At 44.3% G+C, this 20,641-nt stretch overlaps 1 protein-coding gene across 1 annotated transcript; it reads right to left on the bottom strand.

The window, feature by feature from the left end:
- Positions 1–1,103: 1,103 nt before the first annotated feature.
- Positions 1,104–18,587, bottom strand: LOC108025395 (neuroendocrine convertase 2). Its single transcript, XM_017095871.3, has 12 exons — positions 17,966–18,587; positions 7,447–7,554; positions 6,263–6,533; positions 6,140–6,177; positions 5,638–5,714; positions 5,197–5,285; positions 4,536–4,711; positions 4,142–4,455; positions 3,508–3,741; positions 3,279–3,443; positions 2,915–3,032; positions 1,104–2,856 (listed from the first exon to the last, which is right to left on the bottom strand). The coding sequence occupies exons 1-12, from the start codon at positions 18,179–18,181 to the stop codon at positions 2,695–2,697; spliced, it is 1,968 nt and encodes a 655-aa protein (XP_016951360.1). The 5' UTR covers positions 18,182–18,587; the 3' UTR covers positions 1,104–2,694.
- Positions 18,588–20,641: the final 2,054 nt, after the last annotated feature.

The raw sequence follows: 20,641 nt of genomic DNA, 5'->3' as shown, positions 1-20,641 counted from the left end.
AATTAGTATGACAATTTATCATACGCCCGCGGCCGGATGATTTATGAAGGCCTAAAAACAACACGTAGCCGACACGTTGTGCGTTGCGTATACGCCATGGCGCTATATGTGTGCTGTATTTGCTCCTGGGGGTGCGTCACATGTTGGCCCACTTCCTTCCTTCCGGCGGCCTGCTTGTTGCCTTTGTGCTATGCAATTTCTAGTTAATAAATATTTCCGGCTACAAACACAAATGGAGCAACAAACAAAAAGCTGGCAGGACACGCCCGCCAAGGACCAAGGACTTCTAGGCGGATATCGCGCAATTAGTTGAGTCAACAATTAAAACTGTTGCCCTTTTTCAGACAAGAGTGCGAATTTGGCCAGGCCATTATTAGAAGATATGTTGTGTGAGTAAAAACGACTATAAATCAACCGCAATTAAATAGATTCGAAGGAGAAATACATAGCTTAGAAATATCTACAAAATATTGCGTCATATTCAATGTGATTTTGCTATAGAGAGGACCCAAGCAGGACAGTAAGCCCTTTAACCCCGCATCCTGCAGCTATCACATGCTCATTCTGGCATATTAATTGGCTTTCATTAATTATATTTTGAAAGCGTGTCCGGGACATGGCCGAAATAGTGTTCCATAATTAATTGATGTTCATAATATTAGGGGAACACATATAAAGTGCGGTCATTTAATTCCCCAACAGGGTCCAGTGGGACAAAGCTCAGGAGTATGTCCTTTGCGGGAGAAAGCCTTGTGAGGAGAGCTTGTTGAATTTTCCAAGAACCAGGACATTGAAAGCTCTGGCTACCTTTTGTAGAGTTTCCTGTGCACAAACAATGAGTGTAGAAAACCAGAAGGAAAAGCTTTTAAGCTTAGGCCACTACACCAAGAAAAACATTTTTAAATATATTGAGAAAATTCTAACAAAAATTAAAAAAAAAGAATCCAAAACAATTTCTAATCTTTAAAATATTAGACTTAACATTTATTATCTCAAGAATGTTTATAAGTTTTTACTCACTTAATACACCTCTTATTTTTAAGAGTTAAGATCTACCATCCCCAAGGTTTCATGGTTACTATCCCAAAAACAAAACTCTTGCATCCGTTTTTTCTTAACTTTTATTTACAAAATTAAATTCTTCTCTGTTCAATTACATGGAAATGACAAAACCGCACCGAAAGACAGAATATTGAGCGCTGTGAGAAATAATTAATATGCAATCTTCAATCGGTGTTCGATGCTCTGGGCACCCAGCATTCACACTGTCCTACATTGTTCTATTGTTCTGAGTGGTATGGTGCCTCTATGGAGTGCTACTGCTTTGTATCTACAACATCAAAGTTCAACTTAACGGCCACATAAGAGACTCCTTGCGTTTATTTTGTGGTACATATGTATAGCTTTATACGTATCATACATTTATGCATATATAGTTAAATATTCGGTGTATGTATATAATGGTTATGCCACAACACCTTCTCCTCGTGTGGTTTTTGATTAATAATTACACATGTATGTACTTCTGCGTATATATAGTTCTTGTTCGTTCCTCTCGCACATTATCGATAAACTTTAACAATGCGCTGTATCTCAGTTATTAGACTAGGTAAAACAATCTGTATCTGTATCTGACGTTACGTGCTAAACTCGCTGCTCACCACCGAAGGTTCCGCACTTGTACTTTAACATTTGTTTATGCTTCTACATAACACTCGCTCCGCTCTACGTTTTTTTCACACAATTAATGTTACTATGTTGTGGTTTTTTGGCCCCCGAAAGAAACTGAAAGGAAAACTATGTATGTAAATGCATTTCACACGTGCGAGTCGCCTCGAAATAAAAGCAGAATTCGGCTTGCAACCAAGGTGAAGCGACAAACTTGCTCCGCATTTATGGGATTAACATTTTATGTTTTTGCTAAGTTTCCTCTAAGTACATATGTATATGCATGTAGGTATATTCTCGTGTATATATATATATAGAGTGGAAAACAAAGGACGTAGCTTTAAAATACGTGTAAATACTTTGTTTAGTGGTTTGTATTTTATACTATATAGATGTAAGAGTCTAACGGCAAAGGACGCAGTTAAAGATAGGGTATGTATACATATAGATATTACACATTTACATAGGGTTTATCCTGGGTTCTTGTTCTAGTAGGTTTTCCTCAATATATCTCTATTCCCGTCACATCGCACCTTCCCGAATACCGGCTATACCTGCTATACCTGTTTCCTTTGTTCTTAGTTTGTGGTTTTGTCTTTGATATTCACTACAGAGTTTGCTAGGACACTCAACGGATCGCGGTGTTGAGTGCAGGACCTGCGAGTCCCTTTCTACTGTGGTAAATGTGCGCATTGCAATTTCCAGAAATGATTCAAACAGCGAACGAAACGATTAGCTTAGCTCTTCAAAGTAGAAATGTAATTGCACGAAATGATAAACAATCCCTTGCTCAAATGAACTTTCAGTTCCGCAGATCCAAAGCAAATATTTGAAATGGCATAAAGGAAAAACGCAATCGAAATCAACAGAGTTTAATCTCAATCAATCCTATTCCAAAATAAAACACAGCCAGCACTTTTATTGAACCTCACGCTAAACTCGATGATAAAACGCCAAACTGCCTAATGGACGTCGCTACGCGGATGTTTATCTGGACCTGACCTCCGACCCCCGGTGCGACCCGCCCTACTTCATCTTCTTGTCCTCGTGCGCCTTCTTCACAATGGCCAGCTTGGAGTGCGGCGAGGAGGGGTGCAGGGTGCGGTAGGGCGCCTCCTTGGTGCCGTGGAGCACCAGCGACCATTCCAGCAGATAGCCGTGTCGGGTTTGCGGCGAGTTGAAGCGTGCCTGTGGGCGGAAGCGTTGGGATTACGTGACTAAATATAGGACCTCATGTGTGTACTACCTCCAGTTTCCAGGTGCCCTGCGGGTACTCGCCCCACGAGTGGGTGGTCATGAAGGGCCACTTGGTGAAGCCGTCGCGGTGGTCGTCGTCGTTGGCTCGCCTCGACAGGATCATGGATCTGTGGGATATTGGATTTATATTGAATTTGCCAGGATAAGAAAGATATATTACAACCAAGAAATATTGTAAGAAAACGAAAAAGATTACATAAAGGAATGGCAAGTTCAAGAATGGAAAACTCTCGACTGCTTTTCGTTTTTTTAAACCAAAAATTTGTTTAATTTTAATATTGGTCATTATCAAAAACATAAAACAAACATTCAAATATTTATATACAATCTGTAATGGATTTATTTTCACTCACTTGGTGCCCATGGGAGAGGTAAGGAAAAGCTCCAGGTCCCCCCGACGGGAGGCATTCGCCGAGATTACCGCCTGGACATGCTCCAAGTAGTTGACTTCCGTGTCAGTGCCCTTGCAGGCATCCGTTTTGATCTCCCAGAACAGCGAGCGACCCATGACGATGGCCCTGGGATAGGGAACCAAAAAGGTTAAGCTGGTTAAGGCCAGTAAGTATTCCTTATTAAACTCACTGTGGCTGGGTGAGCTCGCCCGCCTCGCAGTGGTAACGCGGTGGCACTGCATGCCACTGCTTGGATAGTGTGACCATGGCACCAGCATCCAGCACTCCGAACCCGAAGAGGTGATTGAACTCCAGGCCCACGCCGTTCATTGTCCAGTGGAAGCGGTTCTTGGCATCGAACAGAGAGTTGCGCTTCGACGTCAGCACCGTCAGATGCTGGATGTCCCGCCAAGTCAGCTGCGGACTGCGAAAGTTGTGTGGGTTGAAGCGGGATTAGCATAAATTCATAAAGTGACAAAAGGGGCACACTCGAAAAATTAGTGAAGCAGTTTTTGGTTGCCGGTTAAATGAAAAAACAAATTTTTTGGTATGGCATCTTAACTTTAAATTAAAGCAAGAGCCTTACTTAAAAAATTATTTTAATTAATGTAGGTTATTGGAAAACATGATGCCTATGTAGAGTTTATAATGCTTTGCATTTTTTTCCATAAGGTTCAAAGCCTCTTACAGGAAAAAAGCGTACCAGAAGATACGAATTTTGTTGAGAAGTTGATGAGATTTTTTTTTACCAAAACAAGAGATACTTTCTGACTATTTTTCGAGTGTATCAATCTGAAGGAATCGAGGGCTGGGGTATTACTCACTTGGCCTCCAGGGCCAGGGCGAAGACGCCCGCTGCTTCGGGCGCCGCCGCACTGGTGCCCGAGTGGGTGGTCGTGCACTTGCCGTAGAGGTCCGTGGTGGCAACGCCCGTGTTGGGGTCCTTGGCTCCGTTGCTGAACGTGGACGCCAGCGTGGAGCTGCAGCTCTCGTCGTAGTGGGCGTTCTGGCCATCGTTGATGGCGCTGTTAATGGAAATGGTCCACATGGAGGCGGCGTAGCCGTCGCAGTTGCAGTCGTCCTCCTCGCCGCCGTCGCCGGAGGCCCAAACGTAGATGTTCCCGAGGCCATTTCGACCCTGCGGGTGGCGAGAAAGATTAGCCATTAATTCCGGGGATTGTACATTTGGACCCCGTGGATCCTCCTGCTCGAACATACCTCATTGACGCCCTGGACTATCGCGCGCATGGTGGCATTGCGGGGACCGTCCACCGTCTTGCCATCATCGGTGGGACCCCAGGAGGCGCTGTAGATGTGGATTTTGTGCGGCTCGTGGCCCATGGAGTTGGCCTCGATTAGGTCCGTCATGTAGGGCTGATCCAGCATGCGAATGCCTGCGGAGCGGGCGATAAGTATGCATTAAATCTAATGGCGGAAATTATAAATCAATATTTATACGACCCAGCCTCGCCGAAGCACCGCCAGCCGTCACTTTCACTTGGCGCTTTATGGCAATCGTAAAAATTGCACTGCATTTCCCGGCTTCGAAATTTTCCCGATTTTTCACATGATTTCTCCCCGGCGAGCGATAAAAAAAATGATACAGATAACGCGGCCGCACTTGTTGCTGCCTTGTTCCCAGGGGAAAAAACCAGACCCATTTATGTTTTCGGAACTCAATTTACAATGACGAAATATGGCCCATGAACTTTGCATTTAATAACACACATAGCTGCAGAGCTGCCAATTGATTCGCCATGCTTTTCGCGGATTACGCGGCGTATGCGTAATGCGATTTATCAGCCAAAACAACTTTCGAGGTCAGGACCTCGAAGACGTGGCATACATTTACGCAGGAGATACTGCCAAAGCCACTTACCTGCGATTTTGCTGTCATAAGCAACGCCAACGCCGCAAATTCCATTATCTCTGGCAGCAGCCACTTCGCCGGCACAACGAGTTCCATGGCTGCAAGAATACAGTAGATACGGGGGTGAAATCATTTGCAGGGCATCGTGCAGGTAAGCAGCTTAATAGAAAGTCCCCTCTATCCATTAAGCAGTGCGTATTATGAGCTGACACACAGGCACGGCCACCAACTAAAGGGCTAAGTGAATGGCATCCTGGAACTTTGTGGTCCCAACAGAAAACAGCACGTAATTCCAGCAACTGTCTTTCAATTAGCCAAGGTTTGCCTTGCCAACTTTACCCATCAACTTGTAAATTCCACTTGAATCATGCGACATAAACAAATCATATTGTAAATTCTATAACAGCCATCAAGGACATTTGGCCCGAAATTGATTGGCTTTCCACTCACCTGTTGAACCAGTCGTCGGTGTACCGGGGATAGGGAAAGGGGTCGTTGCTGCTGAAGTCATAGCTGGCCTCGGCGTTCTGGAAACGAGTAGATATAACCAGATAAATTACGGGTATGTATTCGTCTGTGCCCAGGTAAGTACTTTTTGCTGTAGCGTTTGGGGTAATATTATTCACTTTATTCCGTAACATTTATATCTGGCCTTTTCTACGGCCAGACCTTTCACCGAGCGAGTGCGAGCTGTTTAAATATGCACGGCAGATAAGCACTTTGACAATAATGATGGTGGAAAGTTTTAATGTCGGGAAAAGTTTAAGCTTTTCGCTTCAATTTCCCCAGAACTTTGCATGCACACTGGGGGCTTCAACAGCAGCCAAATTGGTTTGTATATATAGAACCCCAATCCATGGCATAAAGCCACATTTGCAACTGATATGCGAGTTAAAATTTAATTAAAAGCTCGCAAATGTTATTACTCGGACCGAGAGGGTTTCGTACTCACATAATTAAATTTCAGATCCGGATGCATGTAGTCCACGCCTGGGCAGCAAATGTAATAATAAAGTGAAAAGTTAATAAAACAGTAGATGGGTTTCGTGTATTTTTCGCTGCCGGAAATACCCACCGTCGTCCATGATGGCCGTCGTCACATTCTTTCCGGTGATGCCCTGGGCCCAGGCGGCCTGCACATTGAGATCCAGCCTCACTTTTCCGCCGTTCTGGCCCGTGTTCTTGAGGTACCACTGCATGGGGAAGTATGGGTCGGTGGGCTCCTCCTCAATCCGATTGGCCTCGCCCATTTTCAGGTCGAACTTCATGCCGTGAATGGCGGGCACCGCCGGCCGCAGACCCCGTTTGACCCGCTTGAAGCCCGGCTGTTGCACGGCCGTGTGAACCTGCGGATCGGCAGAGAACCCATTAGTGCTAAGGTCGGCCCGGCAACCGCAAGTGGGTTAGGCTTATAGGGACTATCTGTCACAGAAACGGGGGAGAAAAACCCATGTAAGTCCCCCGACATGCGGGTCATTGCTATGCGTGTGTGCTTTCCAATCCAAAGCTGTGCAAACAGCTGTGAACAGCAATGGAACGACCCAGTTTGCATGCCAATTTCCATATTGTGTCCTGCGGATGGCTGCACACTCTGTGTGTCTTCTGCATTTTGCACGCTGATTATCGGCAATGGCCTAATGGCACGTTCCACTCCGGCGGACAAATGGACTTGCATTCCATCAGCATGCAATCAATGTCCCTTACGCCGAACGGCAAACAATGTCCGGTGCAAACTATTTTGGGAGCCAGCAGTGAACCCTGACATTTGACACGCGTGCGAAAAAGCAGGCACTTTGTTACCTGACGACCTACTTACACAGCGCTAAAAAGTGTCTATTTGGTGTTGCATACTTTTAGGCGCTTTAGTAAGAGATTTCAAAACTCTTCCTCCCCTTCCATGTTCTAATAGAGATATTTGTTTATAAGATCGCAATATAAGTTGGAAATTTAAGTTGGCAAGTCAGAACAAGTAATTACAAAATCCCACTAAGTTCAATAATACATTTCTGCATATATTTCGGATAGGGAGTGCAAGGAAATAATGTGTTTTAACAATAAACCTACGTAACAGTTGTCGGAGAAACTAATATGATCAAAATTCCAGATACCCAATAAATATTTATTTCCCCGTCTGCATTCATTCCATTGCATTGGGCACGTTCCTAGCTTGTTTTCGCCTGAACTAGCAGTAAGTGAGCCAAGTGGCGCGCTTCCCTTTCGGCCTTGAGGGGGATATTTTCTGCATTTCCACCTACTTACCGCCGGGTGGCTCTTGAGGGCCCGTGTGTGCGTCAGACTGCGCCTGGAGCGGGCGTGGGGTAGGGTCCTGTGCTTGAAGTGATACTCGTGTCCATCGGCGCCGACCAGCTGTAAAGATTCCAGAATGCAAGGCAACATTTCATTAGACCCCGTGGCATTTTAATTGAGGAAAACACATTAATTCTGTGCTTGCTTTGCGCCTAGAAGCGTGACCCGTAATTGCGCTCTAATTGAGTTTGGCCCCAGCTATTCCTCACACACATTCCGAGGGGTGTTGTGTTTGGCCCGTTTGGTGTGTGTGTGCCCATAATTGTGCCCCCTAAATTGCCAGTCATAATCATCATCTGCAGCAGCAGGCACTGAGGCACCAGAAGCAGAAACTCCAACATCATCATTAATTGGCTTTGGTAAATTGAGTGCCAGCAAAGCTTGGCCCCCAAGACTGGGCCAGTAATTTTCCGTTTTTCCCCACTGCAATTTCAGTGAAAGGGATCTCGAGTTTCCACACGGTACGTGCCGGGCCTTCGGGCCAAACCCACTTTCACTTGGCCAATAGCAGGCCGCCCTTGGGAATGTTCCACTATTTTTGGCCTACACGTAGGCAAAATGGTCTTAAATCAAGATTACAGACTGAGAGTTTAAGGGAAATTTTTAAAAATATAAAACCGTTTTCCCCCTTTGTCTAAGGGTGTCTAAGAGTATGCAATAGAATACTTTTATTTATTGATGAATGCACGTTTTGTTGCATACTTTTATGCACTTACATAAGAGATTTTGCAACTCTTCAAATTTTCCTCACATTGCAAGTCTAATAAATACTAAAAATGTGCAACAAAATATTGTGACTTAAATATTTAGAAGAACACTTCTTGCTGCATACTTATAGACACCTTAAAATGTTATTTCAATGCTTCGCTATCGCTCTACGCTATTTTTTCCCCTCAGTGTAGGTTTTTTGATCCGGCTGCAACATGTTGCTCATCTCTGAGCTATTGGCCACTCAAATTGCGTTTGGCCAGCTGCTGGGCGTCGTTTAACTTTGCCCTTTTGGACGGGCGCCTGGCGTCCTGCATAATTCAGGCTTACATCGTGATTAATTAGCAGCTGTGCGGCGTTGAGTGCCTTCGCTATCAATTCATAATTCGCGCAAATGCGCCCCAATAAAACGGCATTAATGGGGAATGGCAACGGCGATGACAATACCGATCAATTTTCGCGCAAAAGGAACCCGCCGACTGCGAATCTATTTTTAAAACGTGCTTCATTAACCAGCCCGCCGCAAAATTATAAGGATGATGACTTGAAAGGCTTCCTGGCTGCTGGCTCCTGAGCACACGTGGGTAATTGCCTAAACGCCGCTGAGAACTTTTGCTAAACAAAGGTTTTTGCAACCCGTCGGAGTTTCATCAACGTGAGCTTATGCAAAACCCGCCCACGCGGTGGTTTTAAGGATTCCCTCCCACTCTCGCAGCAGCATTAAATATGAATAAGGATATTGGGGCCAGCAAATTGAAGCAGCGGAATCTTTTCACTCCTTTAGGCCTGTCTCGGCGTTTATGGCTTTCCTGACCGCTGTCTGCAAACTTTCAATTTAGCCTCAACACTTTGGCCGCCTAGGAATGAGGGCGTAGTTCTCATCGGTAAGGGTTACGGGAATGGCTGAAATTTCTTTGATCAACCGAAAATGCGTAATTCTAAGTAAACGGCGAAAGTGTTTAATAAATTTTCAATAAAATTAACAAGCGAAATATGAAGCCCCAAAGGCAAGGCACAGGGAAAAACAGATGCTTGTAGTATTTCATAATTATAATTACCTTTACAAGTAAATTGCTGTCCAAAAATATGCAATGATTTATTTCAAACGCAAAAGCAGAATGAATTCTTCTTTAAAATGTGTTCTATTAAATAAAGATGTTAATTAAATAAAAAAAAAAAAAAAAAAAAAATGTGTTCTGCATACTTTTAGGTACTTACAAATGTATTTTAATAGGATTGTAATAATTTATAATGCCAATTAAACTGCATCTATCTATCTATCTTAGAATTCTATTCTTCCTAAATTAATTTACATTGTTGTTGACTTTTGCTTTCTTGTTTGTTGACTCATGAAACCAACTCCTGAACCCAAAACCGCGATTTCGCTGTGTACATATTTCATAAATATTCGCGAAATTCGGTTTACATTTCCAGACGTTGTGTCATAAATTGATAAATTCCTAGCCTGCCACGTCAGCCATCACCACCAAGCCAGCAGTCAATAAAGGACACCACCCTTCTTCCCGAGGAAAACTAGGGGCTGCGAGGGTGGAAATAAGACACCCCCGGCTTACTTAGGCGCCAAGTGCCGCGCATAAGTAAGCGGGGAAACAAAACATTGAGGGCCATCAATCCGTTGACTGCTGTCAATCACAGTTCGCCACAGACAGTTCGACAATGCCGAAGGGGAGTTGTCTATTTTTATGCCCTGTTAATTTGTGTGTAAATTACTCGATGGGTACTGCAACAGCTGGCCAGCTGGTTTGTTGGCCTATCGCCGCCCAGCCAGTTTAATGGACTTCCTAAGTATGTTGCCTCGAAAAAAAGAACTCGAATGGATAGATAACGAGGGCATTGCGTATACGCACAGTGGGCCCGCGCACATAAACAATGTGAATTAACTAATCTGGTCAGACGGTCGACCACATGTCGCTAAATTGCTTGCATATTTTTAGATGTCCCCGCATAATTTGCGGATTTCTCTTCATGAGCCGAGCATATGGCATATGCCAAGTGAAAGTAAAAGTAAGAGTAAAGACAAAAACCGGGGGAATCTGGATGGGAATTTATGTGGGAGGTGGCGAAGGCAGGAGGTCTAATGTGGCCGTGTAGCTGCCATTGTGTCTGTGTGCCTGGGTGCCTGGGTGCCTGGGTGCCTGGCTCGCCATTATAAATATAATGTGTCACAGGCACGCGGGGTGATAACGGGGCTTCGTGGCAAGTGCGGCAGCTGTTGGCCACCCCCTCTTGGCCCAGTGTGTGTGTCGGTTACTCAAGCTCAGCACCACCCACACGAAAAAGCTCGCCCATGTGTGTGTTTCGGCCATTGCTCACTCTTCAGCCTGCCAAATTGGTGTCTATAATTAGTCGGCTGCCGCATTTAAATAGCAAATTTATCAACAAGAAGCCGTTCGTCGACACTTGTTGCTTCACACTTTCTTGCGTTTTTTTTATCTAAACCAAAGGACAGCAGCTGTGTAGTTACATCACTAAAGTGGGGGGGGGGGTTATCCTTTTGGCGTGGGCGTTATTGTCGCCGGATCATGGCCACCAGTCGCCTGGCCCACTGACACGTCATCCCACATCGCCCGTCAGAATCAGAAATTTATGGATGTTCACTCGCCCCGCGCGGGAATTTATGAAAGGTGAATGAAAAACTCGCTGGAAAAGCTGAAATATCAGCAGATGCGCTGTACATGACAGCCTCCCCGAGTACATAGTGGCCATCTCATGTACACGGCCATGTATTTATGTGCAGCAGATATTTCACAGTGCCTGCAAAAATAGCATACAACAATGGGCGGAAGGTCCGTCTGTGTGCCTTGGGGCTCAGTGTGGGCACACAATAAGGACTTTAGTTTGTTAATACAGCCCTCTTTGTTTACCTTAATCGAATTCTTCGACTGTACAGTACGCCATGAAGGGCATTCAACAAGTTGAGCAAACAGAATTGCCTTTAAATTCCCTCGGAAGAGCTGATAAAATATTTAGTTTTCAATGTTCCTGAGAGAAGAGTTTCGTGTTAAACGCTTCCTTGGGGGCGAAAGGGCGTAGTATTTTGGGAAAGCCACTGGCACATTTGCATTTATTAGCATATTCAATCTAAAAATACAGTAAGATGTATTGGCTTGGCTTTGTGCAACAATGGCTTTGTAATTTTCTTTTGTTCTTCCTTATAAGAAAAGAATATATTTTGGGTCTATCATAATTTTAATAAATAAATATTATATTTCACTACGATTGTAAGAGTACTTGTAAAGAAGTATGCAATAAAATAATTTAAGCATGGAAAACCTAAGTACACTCTACATTCTTTTTTCATTGCCTACTTTTAGACACTTTTATAAAATATTCCAAATTTATTTTGATTGATTTCAGAGGCATCCCTAGGTTAAATAAAAGCAACAGAAAATCAATCTCACTTTATTTGACTTCCGATTGTGCCAAAAAGTGTGCAAGAGATTATGCGAACAGTACAATAAATACATCTCAGATAAAAGACATTACGCAATCGTCACATTTTCGCGTTTTATTTGTATCCGGCTGAGGAAAAACCATTCATCAATTTGTGCTATTTAGCCCGGTTTAGTTGACCGACGTCAGCGGCAGCAGCCGTTTATCAAGGCTATCCGCAGTCGCTTTATCAGAAGCTGGCCAATTTTTCTAGTGGCATTAGCCGTCAATAACTACTGGCATACACACAGCACATAATATAATATAGATAGCAGGCCAGTCGGGTTACAATGTGATAAATGTGTTCGCACTGCAACGTGGCTAATTAGGAAAAATGGCTGTCCACCGCCCACCCACTCCAATTAATCAATCAATCAATAATCGGGGAGCATGTCAGTGCACTATTGTGTTTGCATAAATTATCGCTACAAGGGAAAATCACTGCTGCAGACTGCTGAAATGGCAACGCGAACTGATGGCATTTAAACGTGGTGGTGTAGAGAAAATCCGCATCAAGTGTTTTTATCTTCCCTTCTTGACAGAGCGAGAATGGCACTTTTATTCAATTCAAAAATTTCAAGAAAATACGCAAAAGTACGTCTGTTTTTTCAGCGCCAAAACAATGCAAATAAGAGTGTTTGGAGTGACAGCTTGGCGATCCGCGCAAATCCAGTCGTCAATAAATGGCATGCAAATTCGCACAGCCTTAAAGTTAGAGGACCTCGATGGCAGGTGGCAAATTGGAGAAATGCAAATGAGTGTCCTGGCGCAGGGACTCGTGAATAATTCAGCAGGATGCGGCAGAGACAAGCAGCTGCGCCGCAGAAACGACTAATAAGCTTTGATTGAGGCTTTCGGCATGTGCCCCTGCTTGTGGCATTTGATTTGCTCACTGGCTTAGGCTGCACAAATCAATCTGAGCTACTGAATAGGATTTTAAAAACAAAGAAAACTGAAATTAATCATCAGTTTTCTCCAAACTGGGTCAGATCTAGGGCCAGCCAGTGGAATGGTGGTAAGCTTTTAAGGCGCTTTTCCATTGGGAGCAGGGCACACACACCACATAATTATCTGTGGAGGGCACTGCTGACATTGACATGCCTTTGCTGGGCAGACACGGCGTATGAGCGATTTCTCAGAGCAAACACTGGCGAGTCGACACATTTTATGGCCCGATATTCCCCTGCAGCCGCGCCAGCTGGCAGTTGGCTAATTAAATTTCAAGATTTTCATCTAATTTGGTTCGAAATGAAATTTGCCCGCATGGCAAACACAAAACCTCTACCACACTGACCTTTGACATTAGCAGGCGTGCACACGCAAAAAAAATTGGGGGCGGTAGAAAGCGAAGTAATTATGTATTGTGTGCTATTCACACACTCGTTTATCAACTGCAGACACTTTTGGCTCGAGGGGCTGAAAAGTTTTTTAATTATTTATAAAGAGCAAGCGGCACGTTTGCTCTTTGTGTCCGCCTCGGTTTTCCTTTATTTATTTTTTCCCCCTCGTTATGGCACTCGAAGTATTTTCCTTTGTTAAGGCCAAAATATTTGGCAAAACTTAATGCTCAAGTGTTGATTTATTAAATTGTTTAGCCAGCGACAGGCGGGCCAAGGACGAGGGCTGAGGAGCTGTGTGCATTAGCGACACCTGTCCAACAGAGACACCTGGGCGGGACCAGAGAGCACGGTCCATTGGTTCCATTATAGCAGCTGATCCCACTGAGCCAGGCAGCTTGTTTACAGCTTGTCTATTTATAGAGAGCCTCCCCTTCTGCCCACCACCCACCAAATGAATATATATCCATGCAAAACATCTGGGAAAGTTAAACTGACACCCAGCTAAACTAGTTAAAGTTGGGTTACACTTTCTCTGCCAAGCCGAAAACTTTCTAATTAGCATTAGTGCCTGATGAAATCCCTGGCCCTCCCATAATATGATATTATATTTATAGTTTAAAACACATTTATCCAACGATATATAGTATACATATCTGGGGACCAAGTTGCGTAACCCAATATCCCCGAATGCAAACGAAAAAGCTGGCAAATATTTGCCAGATGTTGGGCTTCCGTCGTCACATTTTCACTGGGGAAAACTGAAAAGTTGCCCATTTAAGGTAAGGTGGCTTTGTTAATTTTATTGGGCCAATGTCAACCCTTTAGAGTGATTAAAATGGCTGGAAAATCTCGCTCAGATTCTGAGTAACTTGGTCGTAAATATAGTTTATTCTCGGCAGCTCAGCTTATTTAAATCTTTTTAAGGGGAAATAAATCAGCATCGTTTATTTCAAGGCAAGGCATTTTTAGAGTGCTGGCCATAAACCACTGCAAGTGTGGGTCATAAGCAGCAGAGAGTTCAAGGAACATCTCCTGTTTTTATGCAAGTGAATTTTCTTTAAATCCTACTTTTTTATAGTTCTTTAACTATAAATACTGTGGCACAACTATTCAGAGCCAATTGCTGCATTAATAGTCGTAAACTCTCATCCGTGAGAAATTGCTGTCATCTGGCGGCCCTTACAATAGGCAGCCTTTGTCCTGCAGAGGACCATCGAGCCGTATTCCAGGGCTAAAAATAAATAAATAATGCGCCTGGACCTGGGCCACCACACTGCGTATACGTGATAAGGCATTGTGGGTGCAGGAGTGTGGGCTGTGGGGTGGGTTGGCGTGTGTGTGCCTGTGGTTTTGGGGCGAACCTTTTCCCTGGCATCTTGAACTCCATGCGACTGCGTCTCTGTTTGTCCGGCGAGCTCCTCCTTTGTTTGTCTTGTATTTGCCAACATATGCTGGCCCGGGGCCGCAAAGGCCCATGTCCGTGCCTTTAATTTGCAACCAGCTGGGCGAGAACGGCCGAAACCGAATTTGTAAACTCGTTTTTCATTTGCCACAATAAATGAAAGGAAAACAGCCGGCGATAGGCGAACGGAGACGAATGTGCCACTGTCACACCGCAAAGTCATTGGTACATTTGTCTTCCCGCAGATCTACTCGCTTTTTGCTGAAAGCAACAAAGTACGGTTCGGTTTTTGGTGGCAAACAGGAGAGCTTCTCCCTGGTAAGTTGCGGATGTGCAGGCCAACTACGGGTAGTTGCTGGCATCTTAATAAGGTCACGGCACTCTTGCATAATTTATGAGGAACTATGGCTTAGCAATATGAAACTATGCATAGCAGATGAGCGCTGACATTTCAGGGACTCTGGCAGATGTAGGACGAGCAGAAATGAGCTTCACGAAATAGGGACATCAGAAGGAAGAGTCCTTATTAACAACAAACTATTTCTATATTGAGGTTCATAGCAGGGTTTTCCCTGTTAATAAAGAATTTTATACAACAAAAAGAAAAAAGAAAGAAATACAAATATTTTATTTAATACTTGGAAGGTAGAAAATGAATAATATATCATTATAACATGAATGTGTTGTACAAAGAAAATGTTTTGATACATTTAAAAATGCGAAATAGGTATCTAAGTTCTGATGTAACAAAAATATTTAATCTTAGTAAAATTTAACTAAAAAACACTTCTTTAAAAACACTTGTGAAATATAAATTTAATGATATTTAATACCTCTTTAAGCGTTTTTTGCCATAAATAGTACCGTCTCACACCGATTTGTTTATATTTTCCCGCATGTCCGTAAACATCTTGTAACAGTCTGCTGTTGCTCCTGCAAGTACTATTGTTGCTGCTGTTCTTGGGACTTAGGAGGGCTTTTCAAACAGTAACACCATAAGCAGGGGGAGGGGCGTGCTGACAACTAACGCCTGTTGCCGTTGGCCACGTCAAAAGGAGTCCTGACTTAACGCTTTATGCAAGGATTTGGCCCACAGCCCGACGACGACGACAAGCGGCTCAAAGGACGGCCCACGGTGGTCGAGAGGGGTGTGTAAATGTATATGAGTATCTCACTGACAGGTGAGTTTGTTGGCTTTTAAAGTTAGTGTGGCTGAGCCAACACGCTGGGCCTGCTCAAAGGCTTGGGCCAACTTTTAATCATGGCAGAGACAGCGAGGCAACGCGGAAAATTGTTCTAGGCCAACCACTGGGCATAGAAATGCAGGCCTGCTCATATCAAACTCCGCCAAGTGTGTGGGCACAAATCCTGCGTGGGCCGTCAGGAAGCATATGTACTTACTTGAGCAAGAAATTGACTTTCGCTTTCTTTGCTTTCCCCGGCTTTCCTGTGCCTGCTATCTTTTTTTGTTAGGTTCGGACGGCCAGCAATTACATTCAACGCGGGATCGAGATTTATTTAGATTTGCACGGCAATAGCTGACTGAATCTAACGTTTTACTGCCGATAAGGTCGTAACATCAAAGGCAATAAAACCTAAACGCAGATAAGAGCACGCGGCGTATACGCAATATCGATTGGGATGAGGGCCAAAGTGAGTTCGCCCTGGGTTCGGGATACATTTTGATTTGTACTCGACGATAGCGGTTGACGTAGGAGCAACAGATTTTTTCCCCGATTCTTTGGTTACTTCTGCATGTGGCGCAATTTTATTACAGGGGCCGCACCCACACGAAACATGGGATTTTGGCAATTATCTAAAAACGAGTTCGAAGTCCGAGGGAAAATGCCAAACAGACATTCGTAATTTGTAATTAAGTCGGGGGGAGGGTCTATTTGTAAAGCTCCCTACCAGGAAAGTGAGTTGGCTTTTGATGGGGGGTAATTTGGCATTTGAGTGGCTAATACAAAATCAATAAATAATTACGAGGGACTTTCGACGAAAATAATTGGGGAGATGAGCTGTTTCCCCTTTAAGGACTTTAAAGTTGCGAAAGCACAGATGAACAGCCATCGATTGTGGAGTCCCGGCACTAGTCGTTCCATCTCCTCTTCCCAAGGAAAACATTCCGACGCAATTAGTCCTTTTTGCCAGGACTCTCGCATGTTCGCTTGTGCAATCCGAGAGCAGTGTCCATGGCAACTGTGGCATGCAATCAGCTTTGGGCCGGGATGGGGGCAGATGAGATTGCGCCATTGCAAACAGCATCGATGTCGCAATAGAGCCAGCGGATAACAAGGACATCTCCATCGGGAGCAGGAGCATAGAGGCTGGGGCCTCAGGTGCCGACTGGCTATCGGATTACCGAGGAATAGGAGAGTTAATTGGATTTAGCGCCTGCTTTATGGGCTTTATATAGTAGTGCCCCCCCTTGCGAATACCCATCGAAAGCACTCTGGTCGTTATTGATGACCCTAATTAATTGCGTCCGTTCCAGCGTTCCAGCTCTTGAATTCGCATTAATCCCGGGATCCCCGGGTGAGTTATTGACCTAATCCCAGCAGCGTGCAACAAGTGCGCGTCATAGCTGTCAAGGGCTGGCAGAATTGGGCGATGGTTATGCATTTTTCTGACGGATGCCAAACGCACAGGAGGGTCTCGGTGGAAATCGCAGTGCTGTCAGGATTGCAGAGTCCCTCACCCGGAAGAAAGGGAAAGTCTCTGCTGACGTTGCACTTGGTTGGGAAAATATGTTGCCATGGTGGTGTTTAATAACTTTGTATAAAGGCCATTTTAAGGGGATTTTTAGGCAGTATAAGAGTATATATTTTCTATAAATATGAAAGATGAGATGAGAATTATCAAATAATTCATATCACATTTAAATGGCTGTAAAACCCCCTTGAAATATGGTAAAACACAAAACATACTAAAATAATATAATATTTTAAAGATCAAAAGAATGATTTATTTTAGAAAAAATTTTTGTAACAAAATCATACATGGCATGCTCTTTAAGCATACAAAATCTTTAAGCCTCTGTGGAAAATTCGAGAAGAGCATAGACAAAAAATCTATTCCAGGCAGGTATTTTGATTTATTTTTCTGTGGAAAACGGCAGGTCAAAGTGCCACAGACAGCAGCTATTTCTGAGTAAAATGACTGACCTATTATGGTGTTGTTTACCCGCCGAGTGTGTGTATTTTCGCCACTCTGACCTTGGCTCGAATGCAATGGCTTTTTAGCATGCAATGCGCAAATTTGCGCCTGGCGGTATGCAAGGAAAGCCACTTGGCCTGCCGACGGAAGTTGGCCAATGCCAGAGGCGAAAACTTTGGCGGTTGCTGGCCAAAAGCTGCTGGCATTCGCATCACGCTCCTGGGCACCCACACACACACCGAGACACTGATACACTGGAAAAACCCCTCGAGCCATCGCAATTAGGGCCTGACACTCTCACGACAAGTGCAGCGTGTCAGCCGGGCTATGAAAACTTGGCCAGCGAACCTGGCCCAAACAACCCGACCGTCGGCAACATAATAATTGATTTTTCGCACAAACCACTTACCGGGCCTAGGTTGTCGAAGCCGTACTTGTCGGCCACTTCATGGGCGAACCCGTTGTCCACTCCGCGCCGGAAGCGCACCAGGAAGGAGCTGGTGAAGACGGAGGGGCCGCTCAGTCCGGATCCCGCTCCTCCGGCTCCTCCTCCGCCCGCTCCCGCACTGGCCAAGTGGAGGAGCAGGAATGGGGCCAACAGCCAGCTCCATGCGGCTGCTGCCATGGAATTCAGTTTGGAATGGGCTCCTGGCTCCTTGGGCTCCTTGGGCGACGATGGGGCAACTCTGGCAGCCCTTAAAAACAAGTCCTTTTCGGGGGGTGGCGGGTTGGTGGGCTTTTCCTGGTGCCTCGCCGATGGAGTGTCGAAATTAAGGAACGCGCTTCACTGCACACCCTGCGTTGCTGCTCCAAAGTTGGCCAGGCGAATCGGGGACTTGGGATCAAGTTGCTCGGCTGGCAAAATGTCCTTTTGTTGTGGTGGCGATTTGTTTTCCTTGTTGTGTATTTGGGGCCCTTCTCCAGGGCTTGTTGTGCTTTCCTTCCGCCTGGAGTGGCTCTTCCTATGGTCACCAGCTGGGCTCTTTGTGCGCTGCCACGAACTTCACTGGGGCGCTGCGCGCTGAGAACTGTTCGCCAGCGGTACCGCCGGACGCCATTATGAATGTCCGCCCCACCAGGCCAGGCGCCAGAGCGGAGGCGAAAGCTCCGCGGAGAAGCTCGCTCGAAAGCTCGGAAAAGCGGAGGAAAAGCCAACCGCCACCCACTCGACGCACCCCTAAGCGGACCTACTGCCGTCCCGCTTGCTCTCGCAGGGGCGCTCGCAGGACCTTGCCAAGGGGTGTGTTGGGAAATACATGTATCAGGCTTCCTCATTTCTGAACAATCCATAATTATCCCTAAATAAATAAATCATAGTTCTAAGAACTAATGAAACTTTGTGTGTGTAAGAGGTAAATGATTAAACCTTTAAAAATAGGGCTTTTCTTACAATAACTAACCTTATAAATTCAATAAACCCTGTGAGATTTTTTTAATTTGTATGATAGTAAAATAAAATACTATGTCAAAAACTTAGAAATTAAATAATATCTATAAAAATTAACGAATTATGTAATACTGAAAAAATATATAAATTTTAAAACCTTTTATTATTATTCAGAATTTTTTTATACATATGTTCTTGTAATTTTTCTAAGCCATACCTATTTCAATGGGGTTTTGAAAACCTGATATTTTTTTAAACAATTCTTTAACTTAAAAAAATATATTTTCGAAAAATGTGTATTTTAAACGCTTTGAGCCCCCTTTGAAACTCCTCCTCCGCCCCTGTGCGCCTGCCATCGCTCAGCTGCGTTGGCTAAGCTTTTCCTTGGCTTTTCCCCCTGACTCCGGCTCTGCAGCCCGGCTGGCTCGGCTTCTGCAGCGGCTTTAGCGACCCGCAGACGTCACCAATTCGTGCGCCCGCTGCCATCAGCCACCCACAACACCGCCCGCCCTGTGCTGAATTCTAGCCACTGTTTTGCCATTGGTTTATGCTGCGCTCCGAGAACATATGGCAGCATACTTGACTTTCGCCGACTTTCGGCGCGATTCCGATTCCGCCGGAGGCAGAGTCACATGCTCCAGTGCAGAGCGCGAGGGGAATGCTGAGGACTATTCATAAACATCGGCGCAATTGCCTCTTACGCGTAATGGCTGCGAAAGGGCTTCAACTTTGACCTTAGCCCAAATAGGTTCATAAAGCCCCAAGCACCCAGCACCCAGAACCCAAGCCTTTAAACTGCAGGCCAAGCGAAAAGTGAAGACGGTCGGGGCAACTTTCGCCGGCTTTTATGCCAGCTTGATTGTTTCAACCGCGTTTAAGTGCGAGATGGGAATTCTCATATTTTGATTTCATTCGCCATAAATTTGGCTTTCCAGGGAAATCCCCTTTCAGGCGGCTCATTACATTTTAAAACTTGATTTTATGAACTTCCCCTAAAATTACGGAGCTGATTGGTTTATCGCGCGTGCATGTTTTAATGAATGTTCGGGAAAACCTCTTAAACATCTTTAATCCTAAATACAATTTGAATCTTACTTCATTAATGTATCACTAAAATGTAATAAAAATTACAGACTTTTTATGAAACGTTTATTTGAAAACGTTTTTTAACATAAGGTTATTAAGGCCTGTTTCTTATCTTTCTTATAAATATGAAGTAAAACATACTAAGTGTGAAAAAATTAAAAATAAAATTTTTAAGTAATTTAAAAATAACAATACTTGGCTTACATTCAAATGATTGAAGAACTTCGGTTAACAACCTTGGAAAAAATCAACAAACAAAGCTATAGTTGATATAAGGATATGATAAAATGCAGTACTTTGCAGTCAAAAGGCGAAGGTCAGAAGAATTTGGTCCGTATAACATAGAATTCCCACATTTTGTGAGGGTGATAACGCTGGTGATACTCTAAAACTGATTATAATTAAATACTCATTTTGCTGAGTTGGTAAGCTGCTTCCAAAGCAACTTAAAGTCGTGATAAATTCGAGCTGACCTATATATAAGCGCTCCGAGAATATCAAAACAGAAATCCTTCGCCTACATTTCAATTAATTTAAAAGGCTGTCGCACTCGACGAGTCTCGTATCGGTGAATGAAAGCTCCAGCGGGGGCCGACAATTCACTGGCTGCCG

This window comes from Drosophila biarmipes, chromosome 3R (assembly GCF_025231255.1).
Source record: "Drosophila biarmipes strain raj3 chromosome 3R, RU_DBia_V1.1, whole genome shotgun sequence".
Lineage (NCBI taxonomy): Eukaryota > Metazoa > Arthropoda > Insecta > Diptera > Drosophilidae > Drosophila > Drosophila biarmipes.
The sequence above is the reverse complement of the archived record's forward strand: the minus strand, read 5'-3'. Positions and strand labels throughout refer to the sequence as shown.